General features: G+C 47.7%; 1 protein-coding gene across 1 annotated transcript; it reads right to left on the bottom strand.

The window, feature by feature from the left end:
• Nucleotides 1-3,626: 3,626 nt before the first annotated feature.
• Nucleotides 3,627-19,811, bottom strand: LOC119165047 (galactosylceramide sulfotransferase). Its single transcript, XM_075872814.1, has 7 exons — nt 19,743-19,811; nt 19,506-19,627; nt 8,973-9,131; nt 7,246-7,456; nt 5,841-6,086; nt 4,941-5,114; nt 3,627-3,980 (listed from the first exon to the last, which is right to left on the bottom strand). The coding sequence occupies exons 1-7, from the start codon at nt 19,749-19,751 to the stop codon at nt 3,630-3,632; spliced, it is 1,272 nt and encodes a 423-aa protein (XP_075728929.1). The 5' UTR covers nt 19,752-19,811; the 3' UTR covers nt 3,627-3,629.
• Between the last annotated feature and the right edge of the window lie 234 nt (nt 19,812-20,045).

The raw sequence follows: 20,045 nt of genomic DNA, 5'->3' as shown, positions 1-20,045 counted from the left end.
CATAATGTACATTAACATACATGTCTATTTGTATACCTGCCAATGAAAATTCTAGAGTGCAGAATGACAACTACACGCAGAGTTACGTATGTGTTTAGAAAAAGTGGTCAATGATAATGAGTGCTTTGTACTTTACTACCATTTTATATTAGTCTAAGCTACTAAGAGAAAGCATAAAGCCGTCCCGTGGTTCTCAGACTCGATGACGTGATGAGGCCGCGTCGACATAAATTACGTTGTGAACGAGTTTGCAGCACTGTGCCACGCTGGCTGTGCTCACAAAACAAACTGTGTGTTTAGAAAAAGTGGGTAACGATTTAAAGTACCAGTTACTCGGCTATGGGAGAGCTTAAAGCCATGCCGAAGCATCCACGCATATCTGCGAAACAATTGCTCTGTGGGAAAAAGCGATAATTTTTTTTTTCAAATCCTCAATGCATTCGTAACGCTACAAAGCATATTATATTAAACAACCTCCGCAGTTGCTACAACTATTTATGCGATTATTGCTGTCATGTTTTGAGGAAAATCGTGATATTTACAAAACGTTATCAATTCGATGAATATTTCCTGAAGCATATTTTCTTAAATATAGAATAGTACCAAGTACCACACTCGATTCTACAACAAATATTACGGCTTGTGCCATGGCACTATAAACGAACCAAAAGAGTTTCTCGACGAAGGCGGCTTGTTTTTATGTTCGTCGTTCAACGGGCTTGGCATCTCAGTTCCCACGTGGGAGCTGCCCGTAACACAGTGATCTGTGTTTTGGAGGACCAAATAAAAGTTTATCCAATCTAATCCAACGAGCCAAAATCGTGCCATGTTTAGCCGAGTGTGTTACGCCGCATCAATTTTGTCTACTTGAGTATCTCGAACAAGAGTCTAAACATGAGTGAACGGTTGCCCTTGCATTACACCACCGTAGAAACACAGGCGATGTTGCCTAGAATCGAACCCGCGTCGTAGAGCTCCTAACCGCCACACCTTGCCTGCTAAGGGGACACGCCAGGCTCAAAGAGTAGTCCACAGATGAAAATGAACTGGAGGCTTGTTTATGTAGGTGAAAGCTTGATACCCCTCAATGAGCGAGTGAATATACTTTATTCCATGATCGGGAACGTCCTTGGTCCAGGCTAGAACACATGGTAGAGGCGAATAATAGCTTGGTTTGGCCAAGTTGATTCATTCTGAATATCATAGGTACAAGGCAACAACAGGAGGAAGACAAACCGTGACGGGAAAGAGCACTGCTGTCTCTTTTGTTTCTTCCTACTGTTGTTGCGCTGTATCTGCGATATTCAGGTAGAGGCCAAGCGACACAGTCTGCTTATAGCCTCCCTGGCCTGCTGGATGGTCAAACTCCGCTGTTTGACCTAGAAGGGGGGAAAACATCTGGTGGTGTGAACACGAAACGTTCCAAAGGTGAGCTGGGTCTAGAAAGATAAGTGATTTAATAAAGGAGCCCTGCAATAATTTTCTGAGTAACTATCGAATGGTCTGGTTAAGGAAGCTGATTGCGTCGAGAATGAACTGCCACAAAGTGTTGTTAAAATGCGTCAAGTTCGAGCATTTGCACGTACATTTGTGCCGCGTCCTATATTACAACGTATAGTATATTACTACGAGCACGAGGATTGGTATTTACACTACAGGCATTAGCACACACGCTTCAAGCGCTGATGTCTCTCCATTCGAACCAGCGAGCGCACTGAAAGCTATGCAGGGAGAAGTGATGGGGCAATGAGCTATTAACATTCGTGAGTGCACGCCATGAGCTTGAGCCCTTTCTTTTCTTTTGATGTGATAGCATTTAAAGCTCGGTTCGTAGATGCTACAACGTTTATTGTTGAAAAATAATTAAAAGAGCAAAAAAGACTATTGTCTTTAGTAACGAGGGATGAATGTCAAGGGTGGCTTCCACATTTCACGACACAAATGGCCGCCGCAGCTCGCCCAGCTTGATGCAGGAGACACCGTTGGGTCTTCAGCTCAGTACGGGCGAAAACGGCATCCCCAAGACCTTCTCCCCAGCAACGTATCAGAGGGGACTGTACGTCCCCAAGTTTCTTGAGCATTTCCGTGCGACGTGTTGCAATGTCGGGCTTGGCTCACACCATGGACATATTCATAGGGGCTTATGCGATGCAACCTTTACAAATGTACATAGATGCTAACCTGCATTTGTCTAAGGTAGCGAGCTTCGTCGACCTTAAAAGTTATAAGTGCGGTGGCGCGTACTGCTCTGTACGTTTGTGCTCCGGTATATAACTTGCAGTGGGAGGTTGGTACTGATTCTCAGCGTCGTTCTTCGCCCGCTGGCTCAAATCACGAGCGCACCTGATGCCCGAGATACCCTCGCGTAAGGAAGCACTGTGATTACGCCGTGTGAGCGCGCATGTCACAAAGTATGTTTTTAAATCGGAAGCCTTACGTGTTTCATCAAACGCGAAAATTCAACGTTGTCATCGGCTCCAAAGTGAGTTACAGACAAATCATTACGTGCTCACGTCTGCACGTGAAGTGACCATGAAGCCCAGTAACGAAGTGTCACACATACGTGATGACTTAATCACCTGACATTGTCACTTGGCGAGTGGTGGGCTGATCACAAAGGCCACGCGAAACCACGTTAAGTGCACAGGATTTTGGAGGGATGCGGGTGACTACATACATCGACTGTGCTTAAACCTAAAAGTAGCATGCCTTTGGACCTACAGTAGTCTTAAGAGAATACATAAGGAACCCTTTGGGATTTTTGTGTGCTCTTATACCTCCTTGTGGACAACCTACCGCTCTCCCATAGTGCGATGCGATGCCACGCTGCGCGAGAAAGGGAGATGCGCGATGAAGGCACTATTTCTGAGAGATGCACTATTTTCCGCAACCCTTGCGGAAGCACACATCAGCTCATCTGCATAATGGTAGGAGGTGACACAAAAGAGAGCAGACCATAATGGGTGATGGTGATGACCGCGCGCCTACCAGCCAGGGGATCTTGGACCTTTCATCAGACTGTGGAGTTGAAAGCGCGAGCAGAGGCACATGAGCCCCATTGCCTTAAGAACAGATATAAGCCCCATCTTATGCAGGAATTAGTCGAGGCTCTCTAAAAGGCAGGACGAACCGGGCTGATGCCGGAGGAGGTGCATCTCCAGCTTCGACTAACATGCGCGCACGCGTCCGTAAAAAGAGTAAAAACATTCTGGAAATGGCTTCTTCATTCCCACCTATAGCTGATAAAGCGTTCAGCGCACCCGATGGTCATTATAGGCGCTGGACGAAACTGTCATCATTGAGGACGTCGTAAGGACATCAGATTGTCTGGTGCAGGAAGGTTTTACTGGGTTTACAAGTGTTCCTGCTTTAGTATTTCACAAGCCTGCTTCGCTGTAAGACTTGGTGCTTCTCAAGCTACACACAATAAATGTAAAGAAGAGGGCCAAAAATCTGTGCACCAACCCCACAGTGCACAACCACGCAAACAAAGTTGTTCTTTTGCGATCAGTAATATTGCCGACTAAGTAGAACAGGGAAAATAACCAAACCTTTTTTTATGGTAAAAAGCGTTGTATTAACTCTTTCTTTATAACGTAAAGGAAAAACGCAAAAGGCGTCCCGGTCCGCTAACCACCGACCACTCTCCAAGCTAGCTGTAGCGATAAGAAGAGGGTCGCTACAGACGAGGCCGCTACAGAGGTGGTTGGTGCTTCCCCCTGTCCGGATCCCCAGCGGGCGAAGTAGAAGGCCGAGATGTCCATGAGCTGGCGTCGGCGTACCATGTTAGTGAAGAGGAGCTCGTTGGCCGCCAGTTGGCGGCACGTGGAGGCTGGTACGCCGTTCGTGACGTTCTTGAGTCGGTAGCCCACCACGTCAGCACGGTACACAAACTGCCGCGGAAAAACCTTGTCCGCCGTGTCTTCCGAGTCAACGCAGTCGCCGTACATGGCCATGCGCGTCTTGCGTAGCGCGAACACCTGCGACGGTGCATTTGAATACACCTTTCGTTAAGAGCACCGTAGCGGAGCCTTGTCCGTGGTTGCTCTCTTGGGTGTCGTAGTTCTTTACGACGTCCTAAAACAGTGATACAACTACGAGAGAGTAGAGAGCTCCGGACATTACGACCACCTACCTACAGAGTTCCTTAACGAGCACGTTAATCTATAAGTACACTGTCGTTTCGTTTATCCGCGAAGGAAACAAACTGAAAAGGATCAAGCCGCGCAGCCAACGTTCGTAAACAGCAAGGATTGTTAACCACCTCATCGCCTTTTCTCTCCAAGACAACCAACCACGTCGGAACGCATGCATGGCCCAGTTTTGCGGGTCCGCAAATGCGACCATGAGCCAATCTAGATTTGTTCAAATGCCCCGATTGAACCGCCCCCCCCCCCTTGTGCCACCTCAATTTTAGAATGTATACCTCATAAAAAGAAGACCTGTCAGGTCTTTTCATTAGGTGGTCCATCAATTCCTGCAAAAGTGATTGCAGCACAACAGCAAATACATTACGTTCTTGATTAGCTGTCAGTAAACACGCACTTTTGAATAGATACAAGCCTATTACTGAACTACATAGACCACAATTGCAATCTTCGTTTCTATTTAGTATCATCTAGATGTCCTAAAAGCGATGGTATTGTGCATTTTTGCATTTTCTGTGTTTAGGATCTTTTTCATGTCGCAAAAAGAAGGAATATATGATCCTCGTAAAGCGCAGAGGAAGCTATCTGTGATCAAGCTTTCGTATTTGAGGTGAACCGCATAACCAGGCCACTTACGAGGTTGCGTTCACAGACCGTGTACCAAAGCCGAGAGTGAAGAGCTGGACTCTTCCCCACTCTTTGGGTTCTTGGCGACGCGGCATAGTTACAAATGACGGTAAACAAAAATGCTACACAACAAGGAGTCGTCAAATTGTGTGCTTGTGCACGCACCTCCTCCTTCATTCGGTCAGTGCCGAATGCCGCAATCTCCTCCATCAGCTTTTCTTTGAAGAATCCGTACAGCGCCACGTCCACGTAGTTGGCCGTCAAAATGGCGTGGCGGGCCTTGTCCGGGATCCGGCTCGGTAGCAACTGCGAGCTCCGCGCGTTCTGCTGGAAGCTCACCTGTGCAATGTTTCACAGCGCCAGTTGAGTTGACGTGTAGAGGGCTTCACGGGGAAGAGTAAGTATACATGCAGTTGACCGAGAACGTCGAGGTAATATAATCAGCGTCTCGTGAGAGCAAAGACACTCTGCTTTATTTAGCGTCAGTGCCTAAAGGGACTGTCACTGTTGTCGGTCTTCATAAAGAAACACTGAGTGCGAAAAAGTACGAACACTCAGAAAAGACCCAGGAGGAGTGCTTACTAGTAACTATTTTTTTATTTCGGAACGAACTATTATATATGCATAAGACACATGTACGTGACCTCAAGCCAACCTTATTATCGTCAACAGCATGAAATAGTAAAAAAAACACTCTAATAATCGATGGATTACAACCGGTCTATACCAACGTGCCCAACTGGCAGTCTTCCTAATTGTCGGTCTTGCCATGGGTACTAGCAAAAATGGCAGCCCTAACTTCTTTGTATTGTCCTTTCTTTTCTTTTCGTATATAGTGCAATGCGTGCTTTATCAGGCGTTGTTGCCATAAAATTGAAGTAATATCTATAGACGTTCAAAAGGCTAGGCATCCACAGCGTTGGGACAACGTTGCGTCCACAGCTGATGCTAATATAGGTTGGTGTGCAGCTGGTAACATGTTCATAGTAATCGCAGTAATCGTCGCAGTAAAGAGTGGTTATTCGCCTAAACGAATCGGTGCGCAGCTGCTGCCTCAAGTCTTACCACGTCCTTGGTGGTCCAGCACAGCGCGTTCTTAAGGAGCACCAGCGACTCGTCCATGTGCTCGGCGATCAACACCAGGTCGATCTCGGAGTTGAGGCGCCGAATGAACTCCACGACGGCCTGGGATTCGTTCATGGTAGTGGTGGACAGACCCAGGTCGAACGCCATCTGGTTTGTGCCAATGCGGCCGTAATCGGTGCGCAAGCCGGACAGGTACGACGTAAAATGTCCCTTGCCATGTGCATCCTGCGAGGTCATGTAAATGTCCACGTTGTGAAGCTCTTGCATGATGAAACATGCGATTCTTAAAAAAATGCGAGTAACAGCATGGCTGCCATGCATTCGCAAATCTGAAGAACATTCTTAAGAATGCTCTTAAGAATAACTGAAAAATATCTGAATTCTGATATTTTTCGGTTATTACAAATAAGTTGAAACTCTATCGGATGAAGGAATGACCGTGCTCGATTTATTTCGTAAATTTGTAAATTTCGTAATTTTTCTGTTCTTGAACATCTGCAATTTTTATGTTGCAACATCTAAAAGCTGGTACGTTACAACATTTTCCGCAACTTCATTCCTGTCCATGTGGAATGTCGGCGCGGTTAGTCCGGACACGAAGCCTTATATGCCTCGGCGATGCAGGCTAGGTCATGGGAAGACAGTCACCTTAAGCTATCGCATGCGGCCGACATTCCAAGGCGGGAATAACGAATGCATTTATTGAGCAAGCAGGCCAATCAAGCAAGACTCGAGGTGGAGTCTCCATATATGGCCACCAAGGTGAGCTGATGGGGCCATATACCGGTAATTTAGAGCGGTGAGTCAATCAGCGCCATCCATCTATGAACCATGAAATTACGAAAAGAAGCACCAAGTTTCTGTTGGACCATTTACCGGGACAGGGAATCAACACTGCCTTTTACACAATATGGAACGTAGGAACGCTACCGATTCCTTCCTCTGTGCGTCGGGGCCACGTGCAGCCTTTGATAAGACTAGGGTAGGAACCATGGGGCAGTCACATGTGCTGCCACAAAAGCGTTAGCGTGCAGATTCCACGAGGAACGCATCTTCGGCAAAATATTTCTTGCACATAGGAAAAGTTTCGTTAAATAGAGTTTGGTGCCAAGTTAGTTTCGTTATTCCGGGCCGATGACAAACCCGATTGGGTGTCGGCCGGGAAATGAAGATTTCTTCTATAGATCGGGGACTTCGTAAAACTAAGTTTCACTAGGTAGGATTTTAACTCTACCCATAGTGGCGGCTTCGCGGATGAGCCACAGCGTTGCTCATCCCTTGACTCCAAGCCACGATGGTCGCAGTACTTATAATATGGTTCACAACCCCATCTCTCTATTGCTACATGCTGCAACGTGGTGCGAGACAGCGTCCGACCTCTCACCTCGAAGTCGTCGATGTGTATGCCCTTCAGCTTGAGAGTGGCCGCAAGAGACTCGAACATGGCCATGGGTTCTCGCAGTATGGTGGTCACGAAGACGTCACTGCCGAGAAGCTTCGCGTACTCCTGGCGCGTCGAGAAGCGGTTGTGGTGCGCCAGGATGTGGTACTCGCGACCGTAGCGAGACAGGTCGGGGACCATGTCGTGACGGAACCTTGAAAAAAAAAACAGGATTCACGCATGCATGATCAACTCGGGTTGCTGAACCAGGTACATATGGAAGCATCCGTTGAAATAGATTTTATAAATTGGTGGTCCCAAACGCACTACCTGCGGTTTCACGAGGAATAAAATGGGTATGAAGTTCGCTAAATGGTGCTCACATTATTCACTAGTTCATTGCGACTAATAAATCTTTGTTCCAGTAACTGACAGAGACGAGACTGGTACCAGCATTTTTTTTGTGAGGCACCTCGTGCGTTCAGCATGTGTTGGAAGAACCACGGAGAAATAATTATGCATTTCAGAATCCAGGCTTAGGCTTGAGTAATTCAGATGACCAGCATCAATATGTTTAGGTAAAACCTTGTTCGACATCCCCCTGCCTTCGTAGCCCCCACCCCACACCCACACCCCTCAAATCGGTGCGGCCTTCACAGTCCCAGCCCTTGCGGGCCAAAACATTGTGACTTCGACACGCAAGCTGGGGTGGGTTTCAGAACCCTGGTATGATTGTATGAAGACAATGTTGGCTGTAAACACAGTTGGCCGTCGATACAATGCAGTAGATTTGTGACCTTGGTCAATTGGTGGATATTCTTGAGTGCTTGAACCAGCTAAAAGACGAAGCACTTAGAGTTGGAACTCACAATGGCCAGTTTTTTCGTATAGGAGATGGTTGTTATTTATTCCAGTCATCGTGTGTACTACTTTTCTCCAAGTTTACACATCAGCCAACAAAAGCCAAACGCGCCATTTGTCCATCAATTAGTCGGCGTTAACTAGTATACTACGAGGCATTAGTTATCATTTAGCCAGTGGTATATAGTTACGAAGTGCAGATCAGGCAGATAACTTTAGGGGTGCACGGTGGTGGGGATGAGGAGGATCGTTATCAACTTAGTACAAACAGATACATTAACGGCAAAGAAGATATTAAAAGGTAAGAAAGGCTTCTACTTTAATGTTTCTCAGGCAAAACTCATAAAGTAACGTGATAAATTTAGGAGCCCTGACTGCCATACGCTATCGTATGCTGCACCATGTCACCTCATGTCGTCACTTGGCGTCACGCAGACAATAAATACTGTGCATAACATAGCCACGTATGGCACAGCATAGCAAGAGAGTGGGAACGATGAGTGAGGGCGATGAGGAGGAAGAGAATAAGGGAAAGAGGAAGGGAGATGTTGAACCGTTACACAGCCATGCATGGCGTCACCCAGGCAAAACCATCTACAGCGCAGCGATGTATGACATAGCCATGTATATAGCATAGCAATGGGGCAGGCAAAGAAGTGAAGTGAGGCGGAAGGAGAGAAAGGGCACGGTTCTACTGAATCACTAACCAATGAGCAGGCTTCACGTTAAGAAGACACCGCGTGCTTGCCCCGCGCATCCTACAGCTTTCCCGTTGAGTGCGATTGCATACCCTTCTGCATACTAACTACACACCACTGCCATCCCGGAGGTCACAAGTAACATCGTTGGTCACCTCGCGCGCCACGTACCTGGTCGGGTGTCCCAGGTAGACGTCGCGGGGTCCCACGGCGAAGGTCAGGTTGCGCGAGTAACCGAAGCGCATGAGGATGTTCTGCACCGACGTGCCCGCGCACTTGTGCGTCTTGATGAAGGCCACGCGGTGGCGCTCCGAGCAGCCGGCGCCGACTCTGCGAACGAGCGACGCGGACCACCATCACTTCGGGAATGGGGCACAACCATTCCGCATATAATCTAGCATTGCGATCGTACATTAGTTCGTTATATCCGATGTTCGTTGTAACAGTTTGTATAAACTGGCTCTAACGAATTGGTGGTCGGGCTCGCACTGTAAAGTTCTAAATATGCAAATGCACTATTTTAGGCTTCAAAAAGCAAGGCAATACTCATGCCTTTGTTTGTCTTGTCGTTTGAATCCTTATCTTTTTATTTCAAACATTGGTTACTATGGTGGCGCAACCAACCAAAGTCTTTCTTTTTTTTTTGCACTGGAGGACGAAAATTCCGCGAACTTTTCAGGTTTTCGAAATATAGCGTCACATACTTACTTTCATGCTGAAACAAGTGCCAATAAGTACGAAGACTTAAACTTTTCTGGTTGCATGCCATTAGCTATGGTAGTGGTCTTTCTTTATTTCATGTTGTTCCTGATAATAGGGAAGACGTTTCGCCCCACCTCGGTGGTTAAGTGGCTAAGGTACTCGACTGCTGGTCACGGGATCGAATCCCGGCTGCGGCGGCTGCATTTTCGATGGAGGCGAAAAGCTCTACGCCCGCGTGCTCAGTGGGTCACGTTAAAGAACCCCAGGCGGTCGAAATTACCGGAGCCCTCCACTGCAGCGTCTCTAATAATCGTATCGTGGTTTGGGGACGTTAAACCCTTCATATCTATCGTGAATAGCGGCGGTTTGTGGTGTGCTTGCGTGTCATGCATATATGAGTCTTCGTTTCGAAATAAAAATTTTCAGTTGCTTGTAATTGCACTCGTTCTGTGTCCTTTCTGAGTCTTCGTACTTATTGGCACTTGCTTCATGACGAACTTATACCAACAAGTCATTTTGCCAGTCATCCTAAAAATATTTCGCTCTAACGAAAGTTCACTAGATTAGTGTTCGCTATAACGGCTGATTCAGATGTAGCCCTTTCTAACAAGGTTCGCCAAGAGGATGTATCTACATTTGCGCTATTGTGGGAAATGACTAATTTCTCCCATCTCATATAATCCGCTGTGCTGAGAATTTAACCCAATCATATAAAGGCCGCAGTAGTTTGGTGAGCCCCGCCATGGTGGTCTAGTGGCTAAGGTACTCGGCTGCTGACCCGCAGGTCGCGGGATTGAATCCCGGCTGCGGCGGCTGCATTTCCGATGGAGACGGAAATGTTGTAGGCCCATGTGGCCAGATTTCGGTGCGCGTTAAGGAACCCCAGGTGGTCAAAATTCCTGGAGCCCTCCACTACGGCGTCTCTCATAATCATATGGTAGTTTTGGGACGTTAAACCTCACATATAAATCAATCAATCAATCAATCAGTAGTTTGGTGAACGAGCAGTAGGCGATGACGCGGCGAATTTATTAACAAGGTGGATATTGACGACATCTAGAACATATACCATCTCTGGTCATAGACGCTGTTTTCGGGCTTCATGCATGCGGGGTTTCATTAATAATTTCCATATTCACTACTAATTCACAGCAACATCGTTCAAGTTACAATAAAAGAAAGAGGCATATATTTAGTTGCCCTTTTTCTTTTGTTGGGAGCTATATTAATGAGAACCAACAAACAATGATAACACAGAAGTGTAGTTGTGTTATTAGAAGTAATTTTAAAGTAAATGGGCAGAAAAAAATTGACGACAACATAACTTGCCGCCGACAGGAACCAAACTTGCGGCCTTCGAATTTTTCGACGCTCTGCCACTGAGCTACAGCGGCGGTCATCCCTCCACCCACTTTATAGGGTATGTATGTGCATTGAAACGTTAGAGCGTCAGTGAGCGCCATCTGTTGCCATTTCGGCGAGTGTGGAACACTTTTTTTTTCGTCACCTAGTTGCACGATGGACGCAGTTCAATCCCTGCTGGTGGCAAGGTACCTTTTCGGGCACTTCGCTCATACTCATACGTCATTAACATGTTATTGTTATGGATTACCCAACACTATAGCTTTACGCACAAGCTAAAGTAAAACATTTTTGGCGGCGAACCTGGACATGATGCACGAATTTAAAGGGGGCGGGAATCAGCCGCAGTGTTCGCACTACTTCACGCGATTTGCGCTCTGCAGACGCAAAGAGTTTGACGCGGAAGCGCAACTGCTTGTGACGTCACCCACTCGCCGCCCGAGTAGCTCCAGAGTTGCTGGATATGCTACCTTTAGGGAATTTATACAGTAACTCTGCGTAGCTGTAACAATCGCTTGTTTCACAGTCAAGCGATTTACGTGGCTCCTGTGCCGTCGACATCGTTGACGTCGTCACGCTAAAAGAACCTCACGTGACCAGGGTGGAGAGAAAAGGGTCTGATTAGAGAGAGAGAGGAAGGCAAGATCCCGTTATGAAGCTTACGTAAGACGGGCGATTCAGAGTCAGTGGAAAGTGGGGTCACGTTATGAAAAGGAGACGAAGGAACCGAGTGAAAGGGTTACTGCTTAGCTATAGGTGTAGCACGGCTTCAACTACGTGCAACATGGCTACACTTTATTTTATTGGGGGGGGGGGGGGGGGGAGGCTGTTTTTAGAATGTATATCGGTGCAATATTTTACAAGTGCTGTCTTGTCCATCTAATTTAGACGTCTAATTTAGACTTCAAATGACTAAACCTAGTAATGAGAGATTTCCTCAAATTTTGAGAGTCACTGCAGCATTGAGAATTTATGAGCTTTACGTAAACACACGCACAAAGAATTCAATGTCTTCTCTAGTTGCTAACGAATCAAGATATTTATGGCCGTAAGCCTGTTCATCAGGATATGTCCTACATTTTATAGCTGTATTGACACAAATTTTCGAAGCTGAATTCGCTGTTCCATACAGATCTCCGGCATACGGAGACGATTTTGAGAAATGCCGATAAGATACGTTATTTCAACAGGAAGGGTCAATTTGCGCATGTCGCACTTACTGGCATCGTCACTATAGCAAGACGCAAGGCTAAAGTATTGATTCTAGTAATCTCGCGAACCAGAATGGCTAGTTGTCATGAACATAGGTCGCCAAGAAATGTGGAGCTCACTCGCGAACTCACTCATGAACTATATTTTTCCCATCAGGGATCACTCGGGCTCCATTACTAAAATTTTCCTCAAGCACGATCAGTCTGACTCACACTGACTGAATTTCTTTTTTACCGGACTTACGTGGATTCAAACTCGCCCTATAATATTACCTACTCGGACTCACTCAGATTCACGGCTCGTTCTGAGTCTGGGTGATTTGACCATGGTTTCAATGCTCTCAAACAGTGATGCAACTTGTTCGGTGCTCTACTAGACCCCTTTTGATCTCATACGTTGAGGTAGTGGTTGCAGTGCAGTAAGGCCCTTCTTATTGAAAGATATTGTAGCGCTCTTAATATGACAAGATATATTTTTGCCAAGAGCTTGCTGGAAGTTTTGCGAGTGTAAAGTCGAGGCACATCCCCCCCCCCCTTCCCAACTCTGCGTAACTGACACCTCTGACCAATAATTATTAAGCTGGCGTATGAACGCTTGTGCATTCAGAAATGTGTGAGTATAGACTTGTGTATAAACGCTAGCTGGCATAAGACTAATAGGAATGTTAAAGTTGAGTAGAATCATGACTATTGCTATGTTGGAGTGCGACGCTTCCAGACTTTTAGCAACTTTTGTTCGTATTTAAGGAAAACCTACGGGGGAGGAGCACATGTAGCACTACGTGAAGTAGTCCGATTCGGCGCGCGTCTCGTAACGTTGTGGAAAGTGACGGGGGCGCACCATCAGCGTTTCATGTAAAGGCAGACGCCGTTTCGCGTTTACACGTAAGAAGGTGGGTGGATTGGATAAACTTTATTTGGTCCTCCAAAACACAGATCACTGTGTTGCGGGCAGCTCCCACGTGGGGACTGAGATGCCAAGCTCCTCAGCCGCCTCGCGGGCTTGGTGGAAAGCCCAGAGCTGATCTGCCAAGGATGAGCTGCGGATTTCCGCCTCCCATCTGGCAGAGGTGATGTGCGATAAATGAGCGAATTTGGTGCACTGCCAGAGCATGTGTTCTAATGAAGCTATTTCCCGACAATGTGGACAAAGATTACTTGGATATAGGTCAGGGTACATGATGTGTAACATTTTCAAAGTAGGGTACATCCGCGTTTGCAAAAGCCTTAATGTAAGTGCTTGGGGCCGGGTTAGATTTTTGTGAGGTGGAGGAAAAATCCTTCTAGACAGGTAGAAATGTTTAGTGAGCTCGTTATATGTTGTAAGAATTTCCCGGTTATCGCCTTCACCGCTAGAACGCATCCCCGGGGAGGCGCGGTTGGAGAGTTCTCGCGCCGCCTCGTGTGCTGCTTCGTTGAGATTGGGAGGGGAATCGTTGATTTGTCCAAGGTGAGCTGGGAACCAACTCAGAAGATGATGTGTTATGTTCTTGCCTTGCAGTATTTTTAGCGTTTGTTCACAGACCGTCCCCTTGGCGAACGCCCGTAGTGCTGCCATGGAATCACTGTAGACCACTTCAATGTTATCCATCTTGAGTGCTAAGGCGATGGCCACTTGTTCCGCAATGATTGGGTCTTTCGTCCTGACCGTCGCTGAGTTGACGACATGGCCAGCCCCATCGACTACCACTGCCACAAACGCTTTCCCATTGGCGTAGGAAGCCGCGTCAACAAAAACGACCCCTCGTTCCTCGTTTGAGACTTGACGAAGTATAGTCCTGGCCCTCGCTACTCTTCTTCCGACGTTGTGTTCTGGATGCATGTTTCTCGGTATAGGAGATACCGTGATAGTCTCCCTGATGTTGTCAGGGATATCATTGTAATTGCTTCTGATTGCTATTGGGTTTTGGCCCAGCTCCTGCAGGATCATTCTCCCCGACCTTGTAGTAGATAACCTTGCAAACTGTGCTCTCTCTTGGGCTTCTGCTATTTCTTCGAGCGTGTTGTGTATGCCAAGCTCAAGCAGACGCTCGGTGCTGGTATGTATGGGTAGGCCCAGGACCTTCTTGATAACTTTCCTGAGGAGCACATTCAGTGTCTCGGACTCTGCTCTTGACCAGTTGTGCATTGCTGCCTCGTATGTGAAGTGACTTAGAACAAACGCATGCATCAGCCTGATGAGGTTGTCTTCCTTGATCCCATTTCTTTTGTTGGCCACTCTGCGTATGAGGTGCACCGCACTGTCTGTTTTCCGAGTTAACTTGGCTATAGATTTGCTGTTGGCGCCGGTAGACTCTATCAGCATTCCCAGGACTTTGATGGAGTCGACCCTCTGAATGGCATCCCCTTGATTTGTACGGAGATGGATGTCTATCTGGTTTAACGGCTTCCATCCCTTGGGCTTTGGTCCCCGGCGTGCAGTCCGATAAAGCAAAAGTTCTGACTTACTCGAGGAGCACTTGAGCCCGGAAGGGCGAAGGTAGTCTTCTACGGTGTCAATCGCCTCTTGCAGAGCGCTCTCAATCTGCCCCTCGCTTCCACCTGTGCACCAGATGGTAATGTCATCTGCGTAGATGCTGTGCTTCAATCCTTCAATGCTCGATAATTTCTTTGACAGTCCAATCATGGCAATGTTAAACAGCATTGGTGAAATCACTGCCCCTTGTGGCGTGCCCCTTGCTTCTAGTTCGATTTCTGCGGTCTCGATATCTGCAATCTTCATCACGGCTTTCCGATCTGTAAGAAAGGACCATACGTAGTCATAGAAGGCTTTCCCTAGACCAAGCTTGGAAATTGCTTCGAGTATGAATGAATGGTGGATGTTGTCAAACGCTTTTTCTAGATCTAGGCACAGAATGGCTCTCACGTCTCTGGTTTCATTGTCAATGACCTGGTGTTTGATAAGCTTCAATGCATCTTGTGTGGATAGCCCTGCCCTGAATCCAACCATATTGTGTGTGTATATGTTGTTATCTTCCAAGTACTTGTTTATCCTGTGCAGTATGGCATGTTCTGCGACCTTGCCGATACATGATGTTAAGGATATTGGCCTCATGTTGTCCAAGTTAGGGGGCTTTCCTGGCTTAGGAATAAGGATCGTGCTGGCCAGCTTCCACTGTTCTGGCACCCTGCCTTCTTTCCATGCTGAATTGATCATATCCCTCAGGGTTTCAATTGAATCGTCATCAAGGTTACGCAGGGCCTTGTTTGATATACCGTCCGGACCAGGGGCCGACCTGCCGTTGAGATCATGCAAGGCTCTTCTGATCTCCTCGATGTTAAAGTCGCCCTCAAGACCTGGATTTGGCGTGCCCTGGTACTGTCTACTTGGTGGTGCCAATCCTCTTTTGATTGGGAGGTACTTATGCACGAGCTGCTGGACAACTTGCTGTTCTGTAGTGCGCCCTATCTCTTTATGCAAAATTCGAGTAATGACATGCTTTTGATTTGTTTTGGTGGTGTTTTCGTTGAGGAGATGCTTTAACATATTCCATGTCTTGCCATTGCGCATCTGACCATCGACGGAGTTGCAGATTTCGTCCCATTGCTGCCTCGATAGTGCGCGACAATGTTCCTCGACTGATCTGTTTACCTCAGCTATCTTCTTCCTCAGTCTTCGGTTCAGGCGCTGACCCTTCCAACGGTTCAGTAGTGCTTGCTTTGCCTCAAGAAGATGAGCAAGCCGGCTATCCATTCTTTCAACCGGAAGATCTGTGGTAATGGTGGAGGAGACGGATTTGATGTCATCTTTAATCTGTTTGACCCACTGCTCCAAGCCTTGTATGTGGCCATCTTGTTCCCTTTCCATCCTTATCTTCCTGAACTTATCCCAGTCTGTGAAGTGGAATTCTCTCTGCTTTTTACACTCCACGGAGAAGGTAGTGGCAAGAATGCAGTGGTCACTCCCTAGGTCTACAGCAAGGTTCATCCACTGGGCCTTCTTGATGTTCCTTACAAATGTAAGGTCCGGGGTGGAATCCCTGCAGCAAGATGTACCAAGCCTTGTTGGTAGGCTGGGGTCTGTGATTAGGGTGAGATCAAGTTCACTGGCACTTTGCCAATGTCGATTTCCTTTCCCAGTGTTGTACTTGTAACCCCATGTATGATGAGGGGCGTTGAAATCACCTGCTATGACGAGTGGACATTCCCCGGCGATATTAACAGCTTTCTTTAGAACCGTCTTGAACCCTTGCTTTTGTTCCTTTGTACTGCTGTATATATTAAGAATGAAAATGCTCTGACGGTTGCTGGTACCCGGCACGATCTCTACCAAGACGTGTTCCAATCGGCCTGCTTCTATCTTGAGGTCATGGGTTACGTGCGTTAGTTTGTTGCATACGAAGGTGCAGACTCCCCTCCCTTCAGTATCCCCTATTACAGGCCGGAATCCAGGCAACGTTGCTTGCGGTGAAAGGGTCTCTTGTAATAATATAATATGAGGCTTTTCTTGGCTGCTCCTGATATACTGCTGCAGGGTTGCCTTCTTTTTAAGGTAACCTCTACAGTTCCATTGCCAGATACGAAATGCTTCACGTAGCGCTGCCATCATGGTTATTACATGGGTGGCCAGAGCCTGATGCTGCACCTGTCGACAGGTTTGGTACCACTAGTATTGGTGGCCGAAGGGGTGAGCTTGGTGCATGAGGAGGCCTTGCTGTGTTGTGCAGATATGATTCGACCTTTGTAATGCGCAAAGTCATATGCTCTTCCAGTGCCGCCACGCTTGATTGTAGCCTACCCATCTGCTCGCTAAGATTGGCTACTACTTTGCTGAGCGTGTCAAACACCTCTTTCATATCTGACAAGGTCGTTTGGTTGGCTTCCACGTGTTCTGCCATGACTGCCCTCTTTTTCGCGGTTCTCGAGTCCCCCACGTTTTCAGCCACAGGGACATCAACTGGCTGAGGCATTGGCTGTGAAGATTGCGCGCTGGTTAGCTTAGTGAGAAGAATTTTTATTTCCTTTAACTCAGCTGATAGCCTCTCATTTGATTTTGTAAGTCTCGCGTTTTCTTGCTCTAGCTGTGCAATTCTATCATGCTCTGGCAGCTTACCTGTCATCACCTCTGCCCCGCCGTTGCGCACTCGCTCAGCCCAGCTGCCTTTCGAAGTAACTGCAGGCGTCCTTCCCGGATGTGAAGCCGTGATCTCGAACTGAACGCCAGGTAGCTGGCCGTTCGGGTGCCGCCCAGGCTGATCCCGACCCTGATGGTGACCTTGAGAACACGAGCGCCCCCGTGATTGGGAGCGGGCCTTGGGTCTAGAACCTCTTCTGGAACGCGACCTCCCCCTGGAGTGGGGCCGCCTTTCCTGTTCTTGTGTAGTCTGGATGCTCTGGGTCCCGTAGGCTGGAATAAGCTGCTTGTCATTGATGTCTGGACTCGATGTGATTGATGCGTCCCGGGCTTCTGCGGCTGCTCGCGATCTTTGCCAACGTCTGCGCCTGACGACGTATGGCACTAAGAACCTGTTATTGCACTCCTTGTCTGCCGTGGGATGGTGACCGTCGCACAACCTGCATCTTGGATTGCACTGGTGCAGGCTATCTGGGTTCTTGATTTCGCAGCCTCTGCAGATTGTTTCAGCTGGGTTCGGACAGACGTCAGCCCGATGTCCCAGCTTTCCGCAGACGTAACAAATATCGATGTTCTTGCGGTAAAGGGAGCACTGCAAAAGTGAAGGTCCATATCTCACGAATCTGGGCACCTTGTGTCCTTCGAACGCTATGATGATTGTCCCGGTGTTCTTGATTCTCTTGGCCTGCAGCGCGAGCGGGTTGTTCGCGTTCACAATCTTTCGGGTCAAAATGTCCTGAGTATCGCTTACGGGGATCCCGCGAATCACTCCTTTACAAGTGTCGTGGGGTGCCGCGGCGTACGCGCTAACCTCGAAAACTTTGCCTCCAATGTCAATTTGCTTGACCTTGAGGTATCTTGAAGCTCTGTCTTGGTCCGGAGTGCTTGCCACCATAATGTTCTGCTGCAAGTTGGAACAGATGATGTCCTGCATGGCCTCTTCCTCTTTGACGCCGGCCGCCAGTACTATCGCGTCTGCCACGGCTCCAGTGCCAATTCTCGAGATATTTAATCCTCCACGTGGTCGTAGCACAATTTTGCTGAAGTCCTTAGGTAGTGGCGGCATGCGTCCAGCTCGCACGATTGTATGCTTGGTGTCATACCTACTACGACTGGCTCGAGCGTCTCCCGCAACGCCGGCCTCGGTCGAACCCTTGGCAGCAGGAACGCTAACCGCGGCTTGCTTATTCCTTGAGCGTCTCGTTTCGGCTTCCTTCCAACCCATTTCTTCCGTGCAATCCTCTGGAGAGATGTCCTCTCCATCTACTTGGTATTCCATTCTCAGTTGCAGATACTGGAACGCGCAGAGCGTTGAGTCGCGTTGGCGCCGGGCCGGCGCATCGGCGACAATCGCCTCCTTGGTTAGGCCTAAATCCCCCGGTGGCGTTGCCGTGTAAAAATGTCCCAAAAAACGGTTTAAAAGTCCACTCACCGGCACAAAGGTGGTATCTGCTGATTTCTTAAGAACTTAGGCACACGATGAGAGTAAAAACTCGGCGACAAATTCGTGAATACCACAGGAAAGCATTCTTGAAAGCAGGAGCTGATCTTCGCGCGTCCGCACTGGTCGGCACCTAGAGCGTCTCCTAAGAAGGTGGGACTTCCTCTTGCGTTCTCATGCGCTGTAAAGTTGGATAATTACTGCTTTATTGCTATTGTGTGTTGCGCCTTGTCTCGAATAACTCCACGTATATAAAAAATAAAGGAGGCACTTTTATATTTTGGAGCTTCACATGAGATACTGGGAGGAGAGGAGTAGTGGGAGAGGGACAGAATGTTTAGGTTCTGCGACATTATCTAATTGTACCAAAAGTCGAGGCGCAGATTTCCACCACCTAGCTCCACATTAGACATATATCAGAAGGTTGACTGAAGGCGACTTCAAACTAGAACATTTTCCAACCCGAAGCACCTAAATCACATCTACCCCGAACTATACCCAGATGACTCGTGTAAACTATGTAGCATGAGACACGCCAACCTAGAGCATACTTTATGGGAATGCACACAGATACAGGACACCAATGCAGTCTCCCCAGAACAGCTTGGGGCGCGGTGGAGAGCCGCGCTGATCAGCTTAGATCGGACAGATCAAATATGGGCCATCCAGCGAGCACGGGAGGAAGTTGAGAGACAGGGTCTCTCCACCGCCCCTGGTGCGGCTTAGGCCCACGCCTCAATCCGCTGGTCAAATAAAGTTTGCTCACTCACTCACTTTTATATTTCGTGTTCGTGTACGGGTGATATTGCGCAACTATGGCTCTGTATAGCCTTCGTTTCAACGCCAAGATAAGTGGTTTCCGAGTATAGAGCGACTGTAGCATAGTCTCTTGTAAATAAGGTTGTAGGGCTTACCCATAATAGTCGAGGAAGAATGCGATGAGTGTAACGCCAGTGATTATAGTCGCGAAGACATGGACGGGTCCGTGTCTGCTCAGGAAGACGGCCGGGTGATGCCGAAGGCGGTGAAAGATTGCCTGTGATGACGAGTATACGGAACGAAACGAGCAATCAGATATCTGATGCATGCACGCGTGGACAAACGCGGCGCCACAGTTTGATGAATTGCAGCCGACAACTTGCGATGCTTACCGGAATCATGATTAGGCTTCACCGGAGAAAACGGGACCGGGTGCACGTGACCACGCGATCATTGACAGCTGAACGCGCATATCATGATGGTGATGCCTTAAATATGGCTCATACCCACTCAGGGGGATTGGACGAGAATTGATTACATGAATAAGACATTTTCAGTGTTGACCAGTTATGAGAAAAATGGTGATGCCTTAAATATGGCTCATACCCACTCAGGGGGATTGGACGAGAATTGATTACATGAATTAGACATTTTCAGTGTTGACCAGTTATGAGAAAAATGGTGATGCCTTAAAT

Source organism: Rhipicephalus microplus, chromosome 9 (assembly GCF_043290135.1).
Source record: "Rhipicephalus microplus isolate Deutch F79 chromosome 9, USDA_Rmic, whole genome shotgun sequence".
NCBI lineage: Eukaryota > Metazoa > Arthropoda > Arachnida > Ixodida > Ixodidae > Rhipicephalus > Rhipicephalus microplus.
The sequence above is the reverse complement of the archived record's forward strand: the minus strand, read 5'-3'. Positions and strand labels throughout refer to the sequence as shown.